Source organism: Betta splendens, chromosome 19 (genome assembly GCF_900634795.4).
Source record: "Betta splendens chromosome 19, fBetSpl5.4, whole genome shotgun sequence".
NCBI lineage: Eukaryota > Metazoa > Chordata > Actinopteri > Anabantiformes > Osphronemidae > Betta > Betta splendens.
This window is the reverse complement of record NC_040898.2, coordinates 10,480,757-10,500,363: the sequence shown is the minus strand read 5'-3', so window position 1 is coordinate 10,500,363 and position 19,607 is coordinate 10,480,757. Positions and strand designations below refer to the sequence as shown.

Sequence of the window (19,607 nt, the reverse complement as noted above, 5' to 3'; positions counted from 1 at the left end):
GTGTCTGCACGCATGCGTCTGTAAACTGGTTCCTGATTGCCTTACATTCATTTTCCACCCATCCTCCACCATGCAGCATTACACATACTGTATATATGCTGTGGCTGGAAGATGCTAAACCCTGCTACAGACAAAAGCGAACAACAACTGCAACTTACTTAATGCTGAATCCTGTATGATGATGATGTTAAAATCATTTTAACAACTAACATGTGCAGTACTGGAGCTTTTGTAACTGGGCATCAGTGTTACGGTCTAAGAACACTTAACTGGCAGCCTCTGGACTCTCTGCTGACATTTAACAGCTGAATTAAAGAAATGATACAGAAGTCAGATGCCTACTAGCTTTCAAGACAGAGAACAGGTTTATTTTCCATGGTGGGTCATGGGTCAATTATTTGAATGCACTGGTAGCAGGCGCTGGAGACGCTGTTTTGTGTTTCTGGTTCTGCTTCATGGAGCGATGCCAAAAATTTGCCAACTCCCGCTCCTCACGTGTCACAACACTGAAGTCCATGTTCTTCAAATGTGGCAGGGCAAAAATCACATGACTCCTAAACACACACACACACACACACACACACACACACACACACACACACACACACACACACACACACACACACACAATTAGCTTTAATCCAGGGCCTTTGTGGGCATCCGCTGCTTTCGCACCTAACGAGTCCACCGTGACTGAGTATATCTTTCAGACTCTGCAAAGTAGACCTTGTCTGTTCTTTCCTTCTGTTGCACATAAATGATATCAAATGAGGCGAATATTAAATCAAGGAGCTCGATCCAACGAAGGGTGACCTTCTTTCTCTTTGAGTGTGTATCAGTGTTTGCTATGCAGATGGGAACAGGATATGAATCTTAAAGGGATTTTGATCTTAATTTAAGCACCTATTAAAACATTTTCCACCTACTGTACTTGCTTTCACAAATGTCAGGGACAGTCAAGTGTAATGCCTGCAGTATACGACTACCACTATACTGTAAATACCGTGCAAGGATGTAAATGTCTCCACCTGTAGCCTCGTGTGTTTTCAATGGCATTTCCATGTAGTGTGATGGTGTGAAGGTGCGGCAGCTCTCCCAGCTTGTCCACCGTTGACATTTCCATGATGTTGTTGCCGTGGAGGTACAGCACACGCAGTTCGCGCAGCTCACGCAAAACCTGCAACACAGATGGAGTTACAGCTTCATAAAGAGCAAAACAGTCTCAGTTGTAAATCTATGAATAATAAATAAGGAGATTTAAAGCCACAAATATAGTTTGTAGTGATACACAATACAATGTAAAACACAATTGGAGGTGGATGAGAAATCTCACTGGGTCTATGTATGTGATGTGGTTGAAGGACAGGTCCAGCCACCCCAGCTGGGATGGGTCAGCCATGAGGTGGTGGAGCACGTAGTGGAGGTCAGTGATGTCACTGATGCGGTTGTTACTGAGTCGCAAGGAGCGGCTGAGGAATCTCCCTATCGAGTCTGTGGTTAAAGGCCGTACGCCACAGCGAGGAACCTCCGCAACCGCCCCTGAGACAAGCAGGCGGCAGCAGCGTCAGAGGAGCACAAGAAAGCGAGCGCATGGGCGTTACAGTCACGCTACTTATCATCACACTGACTAGTCAACAAGAAACACAGCACTGACTAGAAAACTAAAAATACCTGAGCATGACATTTACAGTAACCCTATGCGGAATGTCAGCACTGAACATGTCTCAATAAAAACAACAAATAACCTACAGGTGAGAAGAGGAACACGCCACTACCTGTAATTCTGCTGATATTTTTAAATGATAAATCCACTGGAGGGCTACACATGTTCAGGCCAGCTGCATCCAGTATCCAGAAAAATATACTGGACTATTCAATATTCAAACAAAACCGTGTTTGTTGTTTCCTAGCGATTGGATTTCAAAATAAAACACAAAACTAACTAATTGCTAATAGTGTATTTTTGTTTAGTACATTTACTGGATTGACTCTTAGTCAACAAATACGATTAAAATAAATAAAAGAGAAGAGAAACGCAACAGCAAATGAATCCCAGGGCAAACAGAGGACGTGTTTAAGAAATAGCTGAACGTGGGAACACATGATGATGGGAAATTACGTCCATCCGCCTGACTTCTTCTCTAACCTTGCCACTCAATCAAGATGTGTGGCCATAAATGTGTGTCTCTGTGTAGCCACACTAATAGCAGAAATAGCTGCTCACTAGACGCTGCCCTTCAATGAGATAAAGGGAAATATTCACAGTGAATTGAAATTTAAAGGAAGAAAACAAAGGCAGACGGTGACTCTGACTCAAATCTGAGCGTGTGGCCAAAAAAGAAAGCTTTGAAATATAAAACACAGAAGGTGCAATACACAGAGAAGACCCTTTAATATGGGTGATGTGGTAAACGGTTCTTTACTGCTTTCACTGTGTTTAGCAGCAAACAGCATAAAAGTCTCCCTGAGCAGCTCAAAGTTAAGGACAGAGGGTAAAGCAATTCTATGTTGCATTGATCTATCAATGGATTCGTGTTCAAGGTTCAAAAGTAAATATTACAAATGTTTTAAATCCTGTAAATATTTATTTGGATGTTAGTTATAACGTGCCCATGTGACATAGGAGTGGATGTTGTTGAGGTTTTGCATAATTCCCCAGCATCCGTGGACAGTTTATAGTGGTCATAAAGAACCGCCGGAGCTTTTACTAATGGCCGATTCCATTCATTTCTCTTTGCACTAGCATTTACGATAATAGGGGATCTGAGGAAGCAGCAAGGCTTAAGACCAGCACTTCAGGCGGCAACAACAACAAAAGCATCCCCGTAAAGGAAGTCACATCCATAACTCAATACACCACGTCTCCTGTTTGCGGCTCGTATTGAGCTTCCTGTCAGCGGCAAGAACAAAGCGGCGTCTCCTCCTCCTCCGTCTGCTTGTTTGTGTGAATGAGTAAAGTTGTAAAATAAAGCACCTGAGCTTTGATTCGGGAAAATCAAACGGTGAAACCTGATGAAATGGTGGATAAATAAAACACGCCGCCGTGGCACTGCAACAAGCGCAGCATCAATCCAGGAAGGGTCCCGCTGTGCATGGCGATTAGCTCGTTGCTCAGACGGGTCCCACTCTTCGTGTCGCCACTCACATGTTGGCGTGCAGCATTTGGGCGAACCAACCCCTGCAGCACTGCTTGGGCTGTGAAGCTTATGCAGGGACGTGTTTGCAAAACACCAATATGGCTGCTTTATATCATAGCCTCAGGAGGGGAGCAAGTAAAGGGAGCCGCTAAGTGCAGAACACATGACAGAGATCCAAATCACTGCAAATGTGCACGATAAAACAGACGCGGCATCCGTTAGTGAGGACGCGGCTGCACCTGTTACTGTGTGTGTCCATCCCCAGGGCGCACACCAGCAGCAGCACGTGTTCTCCTGTCACGTTCAGTATCAGAGTTTTCATATTAACCAGGTGATGCTGCATCAGCCTGTCACGCTAATGACGCTGATCCCACTGAAACGCCCCAGGAGGATTAAACGGCTGACATCACTGCGTTTGCCCTCTAGGAAACTCAGTGTTGCCCCGAAGGATGAAGAAACGCGCGCTCGCACGCAAACGACGCACAAGCGCACACATGAACTCGCTCTGCACAAGCAGAAAGTACAGAAAGCGGAACACACACATGCAGTCACGCACTCAGCCCGTTTTTTTCCCCTTTTTGGCCCAAAGGGGCATTGAGGCGATATTTTTTGCCATTACACCTACAGTACATGAATACATGAGTGAGCTCCAGCACGGCTCCGTCTGTCCCGTGGGTTAGGGTTAGGGTTAGGGTTAGGAAAGGGTTAGGGTTAGGAAAGGCAGTGAACGTTGCCTCGTTCACTGCCTTTCTTCACAAGTACTCTCCGCTTCACTTCTTGTCTCAGCCATTGTCTGTGTCCTGTAATATACTGTAGGTGGCCCCTGCCTGACAGTTCTTCATCCACTGGAGACTGATGACCTAAAAATGTGAAAAAGAGAAATTCTGCCTTCACTTTACTTGCAACTTTCCTTCATTCTGCCTCCTTTCACTCCAGTCCTTCCTTCTGCTATTCATGCAAATCCTCAATCTGGCCTTGTCACCACACGTCAGTCTCGTTTCCCACTTCCTCACCCTTTAGCATTATTAGGAGGTTATGCTATTAGCCCACAGGTCACTCAGAGACTAATGGCATGGACACACATGGCTGCGCACCTTGTATTGGGGGTATATTGATAGTCAATCACCTGCTTTCACAGTCTCCGCCCGTCTGATTCTCTACTGTTCAGCCCGTCAGCCAACGAGTCAGTCGGTCGGGTAGCTGCTCCGTCAGATAATCATTCAACCAGTCCCACAAAGTAGTGGTCATGTCAGTATAACAGACAACATGAGATTCTGTCCATCAGCAGAGAGAGCCAGACAGTTGCTGCTGCAGTACGAGCAAAATGGAAAACTTTTGCTTTTGCAAAATAAATAATTATAATGACACAATATTAACTTTTGCTCTAAATAACCAAGAACAACCTATAAACCTGATCTATCCAGGTAGTGGAGGTAGCTCACATACACCTAACAGTGATGGTTTCAGTGAGCAAAACAGAAGTGAGGATGTGCTCCAGAGTTCATGAACCTTTAGTCAAACAAATCCCACTTTCACTACCACACGTTTCTTTATTCAATTACACAAAGTGACGAGGACGGGTGCTACTTAGGGGCTTATGGCTGCAATAATAAGCCATAAAATCCACACCTGGATCACGACAGGATTCAGAGCCAAAGGAAATTTCACACATTTGTTTTATAACCAATTTCAGGATTAAAATAGTTTTGTAAAACATCCTGGTTCAGGTACTCGGGCAAATAAGTCATATTACACTGATCCTGTTCATCACTTCTTTTGATGTTTGAAGTAACCTCGGTTTATTAGCCAGAAAAATAATTACTTAAATCACAGCAAATGAAACGAGGGAGCACTATATTTGAGCGCTAATTTGCAAAGTTTCCAGGAACTGGATAATAAGCAAAACAGGTGATCTGCAACATTCTCACTTAAGAAAGATTTACACACAAGGGTTTTGAAAATGGTAGAACTAAAGAGAGCCCTAAGATTATTTGTATATGATTATAATGTAATAATAGTATGGTCATTTTTAGAATCTCTAGATACTGTACTGTACCTGAGATTGCTTCGAATATGCTTGATCCAATATCAAACACAGCACTTATAGCAAACCCAATCTAAAAGCTATGTATGTTGTGCTGGCAACATTATTTTTAAGGTATTACCATGAGGATGAGCAGAATACCTTATGTAACTCAAAGTGGTACAAAGGTAAAAACTTATTAGGTTAAAAAGTTGCATCCCCAAGAGTAAAAAACAAATTCTGAGCTTTACAATTCAAAAAAGCACAACTGAAAATTGAAAAAAATAATAAAATAAAAAAATAAAAAAACAGCTGAACACATTCCCAGGAGTAAGAAAACTGCTTATACAAATTAGGACAGAAATGTTAATCAAGTGACTCTAGGGCTGTGTTTTATTGCCTTCATAAATACTTCTTCATTAAGACAAGAGCATCTGTGAGGAGATAAAGACTTTCCCCAGAGTAAAGACAGCCTTCATGGGACTGAGGGTACAGCTTTAAAACAAAGAACACATGAAAGTTAGTGACTCATTACACACAAAAATAATAATTAAAATCTTTAAAGGATAGGACACACACACACACACACACACACACACACACACACACACACGCACGCACGCACACACTTACAGTACAGTTTCGGGAGTCAAACGTTGTTTCTGAGGGCAGCTTCTACAAACGAACATCGAATATATTGAACAGGAGGGAAAAGCTTTCCATTAAGTCTGCATTGGAGAGTTCTTAGTGTTTCCAAGCCAATTGTATTTAAATAGATTGCAACATTTATACAGTAGATTCTGGATTTCTGCACAGCTCAATGCAAAAATCCTTATAGTTCACCAATGAGGTACAATTACAGGATATAAAGATACACATTTCATATCAGCCCAGCCTGTGATATTATCAGCAGCATCCACAGAGTGGGAATCCATTTTGACTGACCTTGTAACGGTCATGAGAATAAGGAGGTAATGGGGAGATTCACCATCATTGTGCTGTATTCACACATGCAAACACTCACGGACAACAGCATCTGAACACACGGTCAAAGTCTCAGACTGCAGTGGTGCGTGAGGCGTCTAGAGCAGAACCATCGGTCATTATTATCAATCACACACAGACACTGACCTCATCGCTGCAGAGACCTAAGGAGAGAGAGATGATGAATAAGAGAGAGAGAGAGAAAGACTGTGTGTGCGCGTGTTCTTCTGCTCCAGTGACAATTAGGTTAAATATATTCTGAGCACTGACTGGCACCACATAAAAACTGAGCGTGTGTGTGTGTGTGTGTGTGTGTGTGTGTAGATAAGAGCGACTGTGTGTCTCCAGTGCAGCAGTGGAGGATCTTACTGAAGGGTTTAATTAGCCGTCACACAACAGTCAGTAAAAGGACACTATACTGTACTTAACACACCCACTCCTGCGTGTGACTGTGTCAGCACGTATTAATGTGTGTGTAGCATCTATATCCGTGTTTAAACATGACACAACAGACGGGAGGAAATCTAAAAACAGCACTTTATATCGGATAGATGGTCTGTTTCAATCCATTATCATTAAACAACGTCCTGTAAAAGGTAAGCAACTCATTACTTAAACCCAAACCACAATCTCTGAACGGACCTCTTAGTGGTTCTGGCTCATGGGAGGAACCTAAAGGACGGCCACAGCCCTGTCTGATTCAAGCTGGAGAATCAATGTCCTCCATCAGGGAGACATATCGATGACGGCGAGCAGACATTTTATAATGATTCACAAGGACTCACACTGCACAGGTTCCATGAAGGGAGCCCACAGATACTGTGTCTGCCCTCACTTCTCTAAGCAGTCCAAAACTCAGCAATGGCTTCAGATATTACCTACTGTACAGTCAATATTAGCTGCTGCTTCAAATGTGAAATGACTGGATGAGATCGGCCTGGGGATCTCTGGCTGGGCTGCGGTCCAGACTGGTCCTTAAATGTGATCAATGGCATCTTCAAATTGATCCTAAACTGCAAACCGGGAGCCGCTGAAGTCGAAATGGGACTCGTCTGCTGTGCGCTGTTATTTTAAACCAGGGGTTTGACTGCAGCTCCCTGGTCCCATGATGCTTTGCCGGTTAAATGAGAGTTATGCCTCAAATGTTTGCCTAACACTGATCACATGCAAATAATCAGTGTCCGCTCCGTTCCCCGTGTTGCCTCTATTCACACACACAAGCTGCATCTCCAGTCATGACTGAGTCTTTAAACATGCGTCTTCGCAGGCAGACGAGGGGGCGGCTGGTGGCGTGACTCCGTAAAGACTTTGCCCTTTCCCTTGATGACAGTTGTAATCGCTTGTTTTGCTTTGTGTTCTCACAAAGCCTCGTTCAAACTACCGAGCACAATCAACATAATTATTAGCTTGAAAACTTGAAAACCCGGCGGTGTTGCGCGCCGCGGCTCTGGGCCATGCTAATTTTCATCTTTTCACTGCGCTTTAATTAAGACAACAAGGATTTAGCGTCCTCCAATGACATCACCCAGAGGACTAATTCTGCCTCATTTGCTCCCTTTAATGCTCAAACAAAATAAAAACGTCCAAGACTTCAGTTTTGGGATTAAAATTAATTGGGCACATCTTATTGATTACGTTTTCAGAATAGTGGGACATTATAATTAAAATGTGTGTTGGATGTTGATGGGAGGCAGCGTAATCCAGCTGAAAACCTCCCTTCAGGAAACAAACATGACTAAATTTTCAGAGCGACATCTGTACATTTTAGTAAATGATATTAAAAAGGTGATGAATAAATGTCACAAATCCTCAGATCATAAAAGTTAAATACAGAGGATCATAAACTTTCTTGAAGAGAAACACAAGTGTTTGGAGTCGAGAGGATTGAGCTTGATGGCAGGAATACAGCTGGCAGCCCTGCCTTTGATCCCAGCCTACACGACTTCAAAGGCACAAAGAGAGAATTTAATTTAACATTTAGTGGATCATTTTTAGGAGGGGAATACAAGTCCTACCTGGATTCACCTCATTCTACCTTCCTGCGAGTAGCGAAGCTGGAAAAACTGTTTTTAGGTTGCATGGCTGCAAATGGTTCCATAATCACTGTGGAGCTTTGGGAGTTTAACATGAAGGATCTATTAGCTGGCCTGTTTACAGACCCCTGAACCCTGTAGTCTTAAATAAAGTGGAGACGTGAGAATCAAAGCCACAAATATGAATATGAATATGAGTCTAGGCAGCACCCACAGATGCTGTGATGCTGCACGTCAGGCTCACGCTGCCTCATGTACAGTTAGAAAACACCATCAGCCTGGTTCTCCGCTAAGAAAACTGCAAGGCGGCACAACTCGCCGTGTGACAATCAAAATACAGTTGTGAAGTGCTTTTAAGAATAGAAGCCCAGCAGTCACCAATTAGAACCTAAATCCAGGAGCCGTTAGCTCCTCGGCCTCCGCTGTGCTGCACACAGAGGAAACAACGCCCTCAAGATGTTTACCACCATCATCCTCTGGCTTTCACTTAGCAGTTTCTGCCTCTGTGTGCTACAAATTGTCTAGCTTTTTCATTTTAATCTCCATACATATAATCATTAATAACTATGTTTAGGAACAAATGGTTTCATTCACTGGTTTTTCTGCACTGCAAGGTCCAGCTGTGAAGGACATCGACACCGTACAAAACTAATTAGAGTACAGTAAAGAGACAACAAGACGCTTATCTGCTCGACCTCAGCCAAAACAAATCCATTTAATAAAAGCCGGGCTGCGCCCAATAAGGTGGGCTCAGGACATCTTGGAAAATAACCTTGTTTTATCCTATTTGCTTCATTACACTGCAGTTGTGCTGATGCAGTGTCTGTCTGCAGAGGGGAGAGGTTTTAATGGCATAATGTACTAAAAGGTAATGTGCTTTCTTTGTATCTAGATAGAAAGGAGTCACTAAATATTCCCAGAAGAAATGACAAAACAAAGGGAATCTGACTACAATCTCATCCCATAATTCCCCTGCGTGCACTCCTACCCTTCCCTGGGTCATTCATCAACGGGGGCCGGCCTGCTTCTAATGCATCCAGAACGCTAACCGATGACTTACCGCCGGTCCAGTTTATTTAGCCCGGCGTTTAGAAGAATGGATCCTCGCTGGGCGTTTGTTTCGAAGCAACACGGGGACAATCTTATCTGAACCTCATCGGTGGAACTTTTCGCAACAACTCTGTGCTTGTTGGCGCCTTGATATTAAACACTGATATCCGCGAGCGAGGACACATCTATCTTTCTCTGCGGGTGTGTTGAGTGCAAAGGAGGGAAAGCGACGGGAGAGGGGAGGAGGAGGGGGGTGGGGGGCGTGGTGTAGAACAAGAGTCCACTTGTGTGTACAGTATATGCGAGTAAGATTTAATAAGGATACAAATGCGAAGAGCTGGTGTGTGTGTGTGTGTGTGTGTGTGTGTGTGTGTGTGTGTGTGTGTGTGTACGTCTGTGTGTGTGTGCACTGTAACAGTGTCAGCAGTGAGACAGCATTAGCGAGGCCAGGGGAAATGTCAGCCCATCCATCAGTATGACATCTCCAATCTCTCCTCCTCTCTGTCCGTCTCTATGCGCTTCGCTCTTGTTCACTTGGTTGCACTATTCAGGAGTCAAAAACTCCCGTTAAATTACTTCTTTCACATACTTTCTCCCCGGCTCTTTATCTGGCACTCTCTGGATCTCTCCAATCTCCTTCTCTTATCTCGCTCACATTTCCTCGTTCTTATTTTCGCCCCTATATTTTTCCCCAGACTCGCTGGTTTAACGCGCGCGCCTCCAAACAGAGCGGATCATTTGCGGTCGTTCTCTTTGCGTGTGTTTTTTAGTTTTTGTATGTAAAAAAAAAACAAAACAAAAAAAACAACACAATCACTGCTCGGAGTGCGGATGCCCTTTATGAAGCTCTGTACCAAGCTGCTTTTTGGCTGAGTGGAGAGCTTTCAGATGGTGAAAAGAGCTGACCTTTTTCAGAAAAGCATGTGAGACTTCAACTGCTGTTTTTATCAGTTGCCCAATTATGACCAAAAAAACTAAGCTGTACAGAGACGACAACCATCCGAAAGAACTTGAGACATTAAACAGAAATATACTGTACTGCGTCAGGCAGAAATTATTAGGTGGGAACTTAAAATCTTGAATAACAATATTACAATCTATTAAAACACATACTCTGCTTTCACGCTGAAATGTGTCAAGTAGACAAAACCCTGCAGACTTGGTTTCATTGAGTTGTCACATTCAGGCCCAAAGTCAATTTTACACTTACTTAGCCCCATAATAAGAAGTCATGTTGACAACCACACAATAAGTCTTCTTGTAGAGGAAAAAAGGTGGAGAAGGGAAGAAGGTGACTGGGGGGTTGAGCATTTGGGGGAGTCGATAGAGAAAATGAGAAAGAAGAACAACAAAGGGACACAAGAAGAAAATAAAGTCGCTGCCAGTTAAACATTACGCAAGGAATTTTTATTGAGTGAAACATATTAACGTAATAAAACGTATATTTGTATGTATGTAAAATGTATATTTTGCACATTTGTTTTGTTTTTGAAATAAGATATTATACCAGTTGTTACTTTTTTGCCATAAAGAAGCAGAGTGATGCAAAGAGCCCACAGTCCTCAAGTTGCTTCTGCCTTTTCTGTGGTTCTAGTGGAATGTCTTTCTGCACCAATAGAATTGTTTGTGCCACCTTATCTCATCGTGAGTAAGAATGTTTACATTGGATAATAAGACACGATGATGCAGAAGTGACAAAGGAAGGAACACCAAGCTTCGAAGACAAGATGCATTTGGTTTTAAAGCCTTGGGTCGGGTGGGGAATGAGATACAGTAGGAAGGAGCCAGAGACTGGGTGTAAAAGACACACACATAAACTATTAGTCAGTCAACAGTCGGTACGACAGGGCACAAGAGATTAGTTGTTTGTGTGTGTTCAGTATTGAAACTAAACAGCACAAAGGCACAATTTTTCCCATTACAGCAGCATCTCTATAATATGTTATTTACAATTTAGTTTGATATTTAATACTCAAAACATGGCCTGGATTTGATTAAACAGAACACATTTACAGCTTTACTTAAGCTTTATCCTCCTGCTCTGACCTTGACCTTTGACCTCCAGAATCTGAGCAGGCCAGGTGGAATTGTGGGACCTGTACTTTTACTGTCCAGACTTTAGACTGTACTTGAGCTGACTTTGATCTACGTCGGCAAAATACTGTACTTGAGGGACCTATAGCACTGCTGCACATCTGTCATCACAGCAAACAGATTCTAAAAGAAAGATTTGAAAATAGACAACACTAAGAGGCGGCTGTGTGAACTCTGTGTACAAAAATAAGAGCTTTTTCTTTTTGTATGTTGTACATTTGTCAAACAATATTTAACCTAGTGACACATGAACCACAGCACAGTTGTTTTGTTATGTGTAAAAAGAGTTAACTACCAAAACTTGGTTTTCCCGTAAATCCGTGTTTCGCATCCGACTTTTCTGTTTTTAGCTGAACATCAAAGCAGCGTGCGACATCAAACAACCAAACCACGCTACCACTTGTCGTTTCCATCTGTCAATCAGCTCCCGAATTAAATGTGAGGAAGGCGCTTTGGCTCGACGGCATCAAACGAGATAAGTTTATCTCTGAATGCATTATTTACGCACGTGTCTTCACGGGTTGTTTCAGAGAGCACAATAAAATATGCTAACACGCTCGCCATCACTTCAGAGCTGCCACCTCAGCCAGCTTTTACAAAGACGTCTGTTTGCCAGAGCCAGGAAACGAGCCACTCGCGATAGCCGTCACCCCTCTTCTCATTGCGCTGCTTCATCTTGAACACTTGTATGTTCCCGTCGCTCTGTATAATGTCATCACACTGAGATATGGAGCGTCTTTCACTTCCCCTCTCTCTGAGAAACGACGGCAGACCTCCTGGTGAGCACCATTTGATCTGGTCTTATTGAGAGAAATACACAAGGACAAAGACAATTTGAAAGCACAAAGCGAGAGAGTACAAAGCCGTCCTTCAGAGGAAGGAGAGGAAACCGGGACGGATGTACGTTTGTGGAACTGTTTCACAGTTACACCATATTACAGTAAGTGCTTCCCTTTATTCTGGCGTTGCTGTGGACAATGCGTTTATTGAATCTGAACCTCCATGTTTAACTGTTTCACCGTGCTTTTTTTTATACTGCCTGTATTTAATTGTAGTAACTGCTTATTTATATCATACTGAATCCCAGCAACTGAGTAACTTTCAACCTCCTGGGTTCATACTGGGACCCGTTTACAGGTCCTTACTGCCTCCTTCCAAATTATTCTGTGAAATCAATGTCTATTAAAGTCTGAGCCAACAGTTTAGCCTAAATCGAAGCTCGTCAGCTAATTCACAGTAACGTGGGTTCTCAGGTCATCAAAACTCAAGTTTGACCTCTGAAAATGTCACATATTGACATTTTATGCTTTGATGGTAATTGTTGTAATATTGACTGGTGGGAGTTTGAGGTTGAGCCATGATAGGCCCCTCGTGAGGAGACTGACACACCACAGGGATGCACACCTTCATCGCTCTGAATATGAAACAAATCTGTGTTTAACAAATAAAATATTAATTTCATAATTGTGCCAATTCATGCATAATTTAAATAGTGTTATTTATACAGCACCATTCACCAAAAGCTTGACACACGGAAAGAGACAACTTTAAAACCGACAGCTAAGGCTCAAACCTTTTCATATGTCAGGGGAGCTCACGCTCATAAAAATTCAATAAATTATCATGATCAAAGCGGTTACACGTATTCATGCGTCGGAACTGGTTTTCATTTCTGCTGCGCTCGACAGTGTGTTGAGTAACAGTCAGCTCCTATCAAAGTTACGTCAAAGCCTGGGAGCACATGCACATGTTGGGATGGATACGTGCATATGGTGCACAGACTTGAAAATAACACACCTTCCTAAAAGCTGCTTCAGACACTTGAAGCCTTCATACGAACAAGCCTGTTTTTGTTCTGTCAGAGGGAAGTAAAAATGTGTTCTGGGTTCCTGAAGTAACTTGATTTTCTCATTTGTCTGACAAATTTTTTTCAAATAATATTTTGGTGTTCTAACACAAAATCACTACTGGTTCTGCAGATCAGCTGCTGCAGCAAATCTAATGGATCCCAGTTATAAGGAGAGAAACCAATTAACATCTCTTGCGTCATTCAATGAGCCTCGTCAACATGTGGCTGCTTTTAGCCCCACAGCTGAGCCCAATCCACACCTGAACTACAACAGTAAGAGATTTAATGATCATTAGACTGCTTCTGGCCTAATTTACCCAATTCCCATTTATTGTACACCGGGCCATGATGCGCATCCTAGTATATGCCTGCTTTTCCCTGTAATATAAAGGGGCAGCTGAGAGAAGGCAAACATCTGGTAACACACACACACACACACCTTTGACAATCCCTTCATCATCAGGTGTTGGGAGTTGTGCTTCAAAGCATCCTTTGGTTCCAGACCTACGACATAAATAAATCATAAATCCAATTCTGGGAAAGGGTGAAGTCCCCTCATTTCTGCCCCCTTAATCTAAACCTAACTGGTTTAGATTCTGTCCATGCCGGACACTCTATACTTTCCTTTAATACCATTCTCCAGGTCAGACCATGTGTCTGACTCCACTTGAAACCTGAGCTGAAAGAATTGGATATGGTGGAGTGTAACAGAAAGGCTTGCTCGAACTTCTTCAGCCTGTGCCATTCACCGAGCCGAACAAAACCAGGTCACTCCAGTCTGAACCACCACCAGCACCTGAGGTCCAGCGTGCTGTTCCGTTGAGTTTCTTGTCATCTCAGGCCTCAGTGTACGTTTTTCGGGTTGGGTTGTTGCCATAACTCTTCACCTCCAGATGGTTAAACACTCCATTAAACGCCTCCTGCTAAAACAGTCTGAAACTGTGATGCCAGCTGACTGCACAGTTGTTCACCACACAGTTGTGTTCATTTTTTATAGCATGTCTCTCTCACCTGCAGAACACTTAGACCCCTTCAGAGGAGTCACATTAGTCGCCTTCGTGCACAGGCCGATTACACGTGCGCCTGATTTATTACACTAATTGGCTTTGACTGTGCTCTTAGGGGCAGTTAGTGACTTAAGGGGTCATCTTGAATCCATCCCATAGATGTTGCTGATCAGTTTTAGCTTTTGGCCAGAGCACCTACTCACCAGTTGTTTAACCATTTAGACGCAAGTGTGGATTTAATACTAATTACTGAAACACTATTATTGCAATTTCATTAAAGTACATCAAAGATTACTTCAGTTTTTAGTCATATTCTAATAATTTAAAGCACATTACTGTGTAGAGATCAGATCAGATCAGTTTTTGCTTTGATATACTGCTTTATTAATAAAACGAAATTAAATTGACCATAATTCAATGGGACTCTGCAGGGAAGAAAAAAAAACTCTAGACCCACAGGCACCATCCCTGACCGTAGGGAGCAACCTAGTGTAGTAACAGCGCTTCTGATAGAAGGTCAGAGTCAGAGTGTGTGTGTGTATATAAATAAATAAATAATCTGATAGTAGATTATACAGTGGGAGCAAAATTTTACTTTTTATGGCTTTTATCCAGAGTACCTCAAAATGAGTGGGCAGGTGTATATTCAGCATCTTGTTCAAGGACATTTTGACAGGACCTACGGCTGTTGATGTGCACGCTGTCTGCCTTCGGAGATTGAATCTGTAACCTTACAGTAATGGGATGGTCTCACTAACCACTAATCTGCTCTGCCACCTGAGAAAAAGAGACAGCTAGATGGATAGACGGAGAAAAATGAGTGTGTGGATAAAAAAGAAAGGCGGAGATAAGCAGGGGAAATAGATGGACGGAGGAAGGGATGGGAATCAAGCAGGGGCAGACACAGATATGAAGGGGAGACAAACAGAATGAGTGATGACGACAAGACAATGACTGAATAGCGAGGGGGCGAACGGCTGAGATAACACAGAAGCAACTAAAATAGCTAAAGGAGAGGAAGATTCAAATTAAGAAAGAGAAAGATGGTCAGAAAATCACTTTAGATAAAGATAAAGTGTATAAAACGACCGGTCACTTTCACAATGGAGCGCCTCCAGTCCTGTCCTCTGCTCTGGAATGTTCATCCACCACTGGTCAGGCAGGAGAAAGTGCTAAGCGCTGGACCCTGTAACCCGTCATTTCCACAATGACAAATTCGGGCGTCCTTCGATTGCTCTCACTCTGTCTTACTTACCGCCAGCACCGTCACAAATTCCCATTAGTCACCGTGGAGGCTAAAGGTGTGTGTTTGTGTTTTACTTATAAAAAAAAAAAAACACGACACTGTAGAAACAGATAGAAAGTAAGAATGTGTGTTTATTGCAAGAGAAAGGTTTAACAATTAACCTTGTCTCCGTGTTTTGTACCTTTCGAATTTTGCAAGTGTGTTTATACGTAACGCTCTCACTTTTGCTCAACGTTGTCTAATCTTGTAGATGTTTGCGATACATAAAGGAGAGTGCACATGCACATCAGATGATATTAAATCTCTTTGCCTTAAGGTATAGGACTGCTTTATATACTGCATCTCCTTATCTCATCCATAACTGTCATCAGAATGAAGGATCATGCACTGCTACACTATAATTAAGTTATCTATGGGCTTTCATTGCTCTTTTGAAACTGGCAGGATGTGCTGAGAGGCATCACAGCAGTGACAACTATAGTGAATTCAAACAGCCTGGACTGTGCATCTGTGCAGATAATGTCAGTCCACACTGAAAACCATTCGTGTAAGCAGGTGCCAGCTTGAGGTGACACTCGTGTCCCTCCACATAGCCAAAACATTGTCCAGCAGGTGAAGGGACTGTGGGAACACAGGATTGTGCAGACAGAGGTTCATATTCAGACCCCTTTTTACCAGTAAATAACCCAAAAACCTGTGGCACAACACTGACACAATGCGCGGACGCTGAGCACCGGCACTGGATTAGTGGAGCTGTTACATTCATCTGAACTCAACACTGCAGGCTGGAGAATGGAGAATGTGAATCAGCGCTGTACTGCACTGTCGACGAGACCGTCTCAGGCTGAAATGGGCTCAACACTTCAAACCAAGCACTGTTTCTAGTATCCGACACACAGAACACATCATGTTCTAAATCACACCATTAACCAAGCAAGACAGAGCTTTAAGAAACTAAATGGGAAAATGAAGTACTTTTCTCACATCAAGTCAAAATTGGACGTTCCATTACAGTTGGAGAAGTTCACTTAAGCATAAAGTGAATCGGAAAAAATCTGACCTTCAGAGGAAAAGGCAGAATTTACTGTATTTCACACACTAATAGAAATGCCTTTATCGTGCAAATACCCTGTAAAATAAAGGCTTTCAAATTAAACAATTTTTTCTTTACTGCAATGAAGTCAAGGTTCTTTCATTACATACAGTACGCTTCGAGTAATGGGGCTTTTCAGACAAACCTACAGTGAAAAGGTTCTGAAGAAGCTCTAAACTGATCATGTTTCACTAGTTAAACCTCAAAGACACTGGGACCCATTGAAGTTGAGAAGTTACAGTAAAGCTGCACACAGGTTAGTGCGATACAGTGCACTGTATGCAGACTTATGGTAAATGTCCTTTAAGGCATTGCCACGCATTAGTGGGCGTAGGTGTAGTAGTAATTGTTAGAAAACAGGGTACTAAACCAGACAACTAGTCAGGCATAGATTTGTAGAAAAAGACAGATAAACATATTGGCGGTGGTGAAGATATTAGAAAGAGACAGAATGGGATGAATAGGTACCTACAGTAAGAGATGGGGAGCAGGGAGGAGGCAACAGAGACACAGTATTAAATCCCACCATGGCCAAAGGTAGATGGTGGATGAAGGTGGTGTGGGTGACACATAATTCAGTTATCTCTATTAGTTCACTTCATTATCCAGGCTCAGGTGTTCTAATGCTCCCATTATGCTATTGTTGCAGCATGGTGCCGCTCCCCTGCCTTCATCTGTTTTTGTGTGTACAGTATATTATGTAAATGAGCAGATAACATCAGGTGAGTCAGTCAAGCTTTAAGCCGTTTATAGCTGCCAACTTGAAACACCTCCTATTTTAGATTCATCCAGAAGGTTTCAGGCTTTTGATCAGGAGAAGCATGAAGTGTGTATTATTGTCCATATATGATAGGGTAAATATACTTAAAATATATAAAAGCACAGATTTTAAATACACATTGGGTCCTAATTCAAAGTTCAATCCTCAAATTCCACTCCCACAGTCAACATAATCTACTAAACAAACTCCTCCGATCACATCTGACGAAGATCATGTGATTGAAAGCTTCATAATTAAAATGACTCTAGGGAGACCTCTTTCAAAGTCCTACCATAATGTGTCTGTCCTGTCTTTACTGAGCCAGCTGTAGCTTTCTAAACCAGCCCCATGTTTGGCTTTGACGGCCTGATGAATGCTGGCTGGTGTGCCACATGTGTAGCAAGAAATAGTGAGAGTGCAGGTCTCCTGGCACAGCTCCATCTGTGACCTAACGGCAAGTCCCATCCATCCATCCATCCATCCATCCATCCATCCATCCATCCATCCATCCTCAACCACTTAGCTTTACCCTCTTCTGAGATTTCAAGCTGTGACTTTCAACCAAGGACTGACAGACGCACTAGATGCCTGAACAACACACAGGAACACGATTATAAATATATAGAGTGTGGGTTCAGAAACAAACACTTGAGATCCTGATATTGCATGAGGACACTTCAATAATAACTTCAATGTTAACGGACTTTGAACCTCAGCAGTGGAGTTAAAGATCAATCTTTGTACCAGACAACAGCACAAGAATCCACATCTCTTTATGTGTATAATTTCATAGAATAGCTCCTCTATTACTTTGTTTGTCTTTGTCTATAATGAAGTTATTGTTCTATGAGTGAGAGAAGCCCGGTTCAATTATGCCGCAAGGTCAGCGCTTATTGATTTACCATTCATCTGTTGTTGAGGTCATTACAGGCTTGGTAGCAGTGATGATAATCTTGATTATGGATGGAGAGTTCAAGTAGTGTTATATAGAAGGGAAAGACGAAGAAAGGAAAGAACAAATGGATATGAGGAGACTAGACCAGAAGAGCATAAGATGAAATAAAAAACATGAATGAATGCATGAGGTAATTTCAGAAATAAAAAAAAAATGTATAGTTTTCTTTGACATTCAGCAAAGTCTGGAGAGAAAACATGAAAAATGGAAGGAATAACAAGTAAAAGAACCCAAGATGAAAGAAATTGAAATATAAACTTATTAGGTTCTGATATTTTTTTTACAGACGTCAGTCAGGTTTGATCTTGAGTTGGTTAGAGAAACAACAGCATTCAGAAAGATTGATTGCCTCGAACATTTCACGGTGATAAAATATTTATTTCCATTCCTGGTAATTTCCATTTCTGACCAGCTCTGTTTGCCAAACACCATAATTGAAAACTAATTAATTGATATGAGAAATATAATGAAATATTTCTGCTGCCTGAATTGTCTCTATCCGACACAAGTTCTCCACGGTCTCTTCCCTCTATCAGCACTGGATGCTTTTCAATTAGAAGCTTCATTAAAATGCCTCGGAGCAATTAATGAGCTCGTTAGACTTAGTAATCATATAACCAGTGCATGGATAAGATATTAGACATTGAATTTCAATGAGAACACATCAGACAAACAAATCAGCAGCTGAGGTCACAAAGAAGGTGTTGACAGGGAGGTTGAACGTCTCTGTCTGCTTTTTACAAGTATGATGGTTATTTCCCATGTCTTGGACCGGAGTTATGCATTTGAGTGCGTTGCTTATGCAAGGAAATAATTACACAGCATAGCTAGGTCCATTTGAATAGTGCTGATGGACAGTATAATTCAGCCGTACTCACAGCACAATAACAGGCACAAAGGGAGAGCGGGTGAAAATAGTCACAGACTCAGAAAGGAGCTATGGAAGCGTCCTTGCTACAGAATAACTCCAAAGTCTTTGAAGGCATCTCAGTCCTGCTTGCCCGGCATCGAGAAAGCATCAACAACAACAAAACATCAATGATGGAACATCATCAAATATTTAAAGACTCAATGTCTAACTTTTATCCATTACTAATTACCCCTGAGAGGCCAGTACATACATATGCTCAAACCCAATGCACGCAGTGTTGTATACAACACATTTATTAGGCACCAATAGGGATCACGAGGCAAAAACAGCTCTCCCCACGGCCAGACGGAAGCGAAGGCTGTTTCATCGAGTCAGATGCAATGCTTTCCTCCTGGTTTGAGCTGGTAAATTGTTGCAAGCGCGTGTTGGTGCTTGGGAGAGGACGGCCACAGTGGATGGTGGTTGTAACCTACATGTGTTTGCCTTTTCATTGGCTATACCTCTG

At 42.4% G+C, this 19,607-nt stretch overlaps 1 protein-coding gene and 1 long non-coding RNA gene across 4 annotated transcripts in view; both read right to left on the bottom strand.

The window, feature by feature from the left end:
• Positions 1-341: 341 nt before the first annotated feature.
• Positions 342-1,931, bottom strand: LOC114845967 (leucine-rich repeat-containing protein 51-like). 2 transcript variants are annotated; one of them, XM_029134606.3, is made up of 4 exons: positions 1,776-1,931; positions 1,334-1,539; positions 1,004-1,177; positions 342-554 (listed from the first exon to the last, which is right to left on the bottom strand). In XM_029134606.3, the coding sequence occupies exons 1-4, from the start codon at positions 1,825-1,827 to the stop codon at positions 492-494; spliced, it is 495 nt and encodes a 164-aa protein (XP_028990439.1). In that variant the 5' UTR covers positions 1,828-1,931; the 3' UTR covers positions 342-491. The 2 variants fall into 2 exon arrangements, with proteins under 2 accessions (XP_028990439.1, XP_028990438.1); XM_029134605.3 differs by having other exon boundaries at positions 1,029-1,177.
• Positions 1,932-3,864: 1,933 nt separating this feature from the next.
• The window catches only part of LOC114845968 (uncharacterized), a 50,833-nt gene continuing 35,090 nt past the window's right edge, over positions 3,865-19,607 (bottom strand). Inside the window, exon 5 of one of the 2 annotated variants that reach the window (XR_003783957.3) lies at positions 3,865-3,997. This is a non-coding gene — a long non-coding RNA (uncharacterized LOC114845968). Of the gene's footprint in view, positions 3,998-10,017; positions 19,605-19,607 lie in introns of those variants that run through there. The other variant, XR_003783954.3, reaches the window with a different exon arrangement.

Coding starts and splice junctions, on each gene's coding strand:
- LOC114845967 (XM_029134605.3), bottom strand. CDS start 1,827: ATGTGTAGCCCTCCAGTGGATTTATCATTTAAAAATATCAGCAGAATT. Junction 1,540..1,775: donor AAATATCAGCAGAATTACAG/GTAGTGGCGTGT, acceptor TGCTTGTCTCAG/GGGCGGTTGCGGAGGTTCCT. Junction 1,178..1,333: donor ACATCACATACATAGACCCA/GTGAGATTTCTC, acceptor TCTGTGTTGCAG/GTTTTGCGTGAGCTGCGCGA.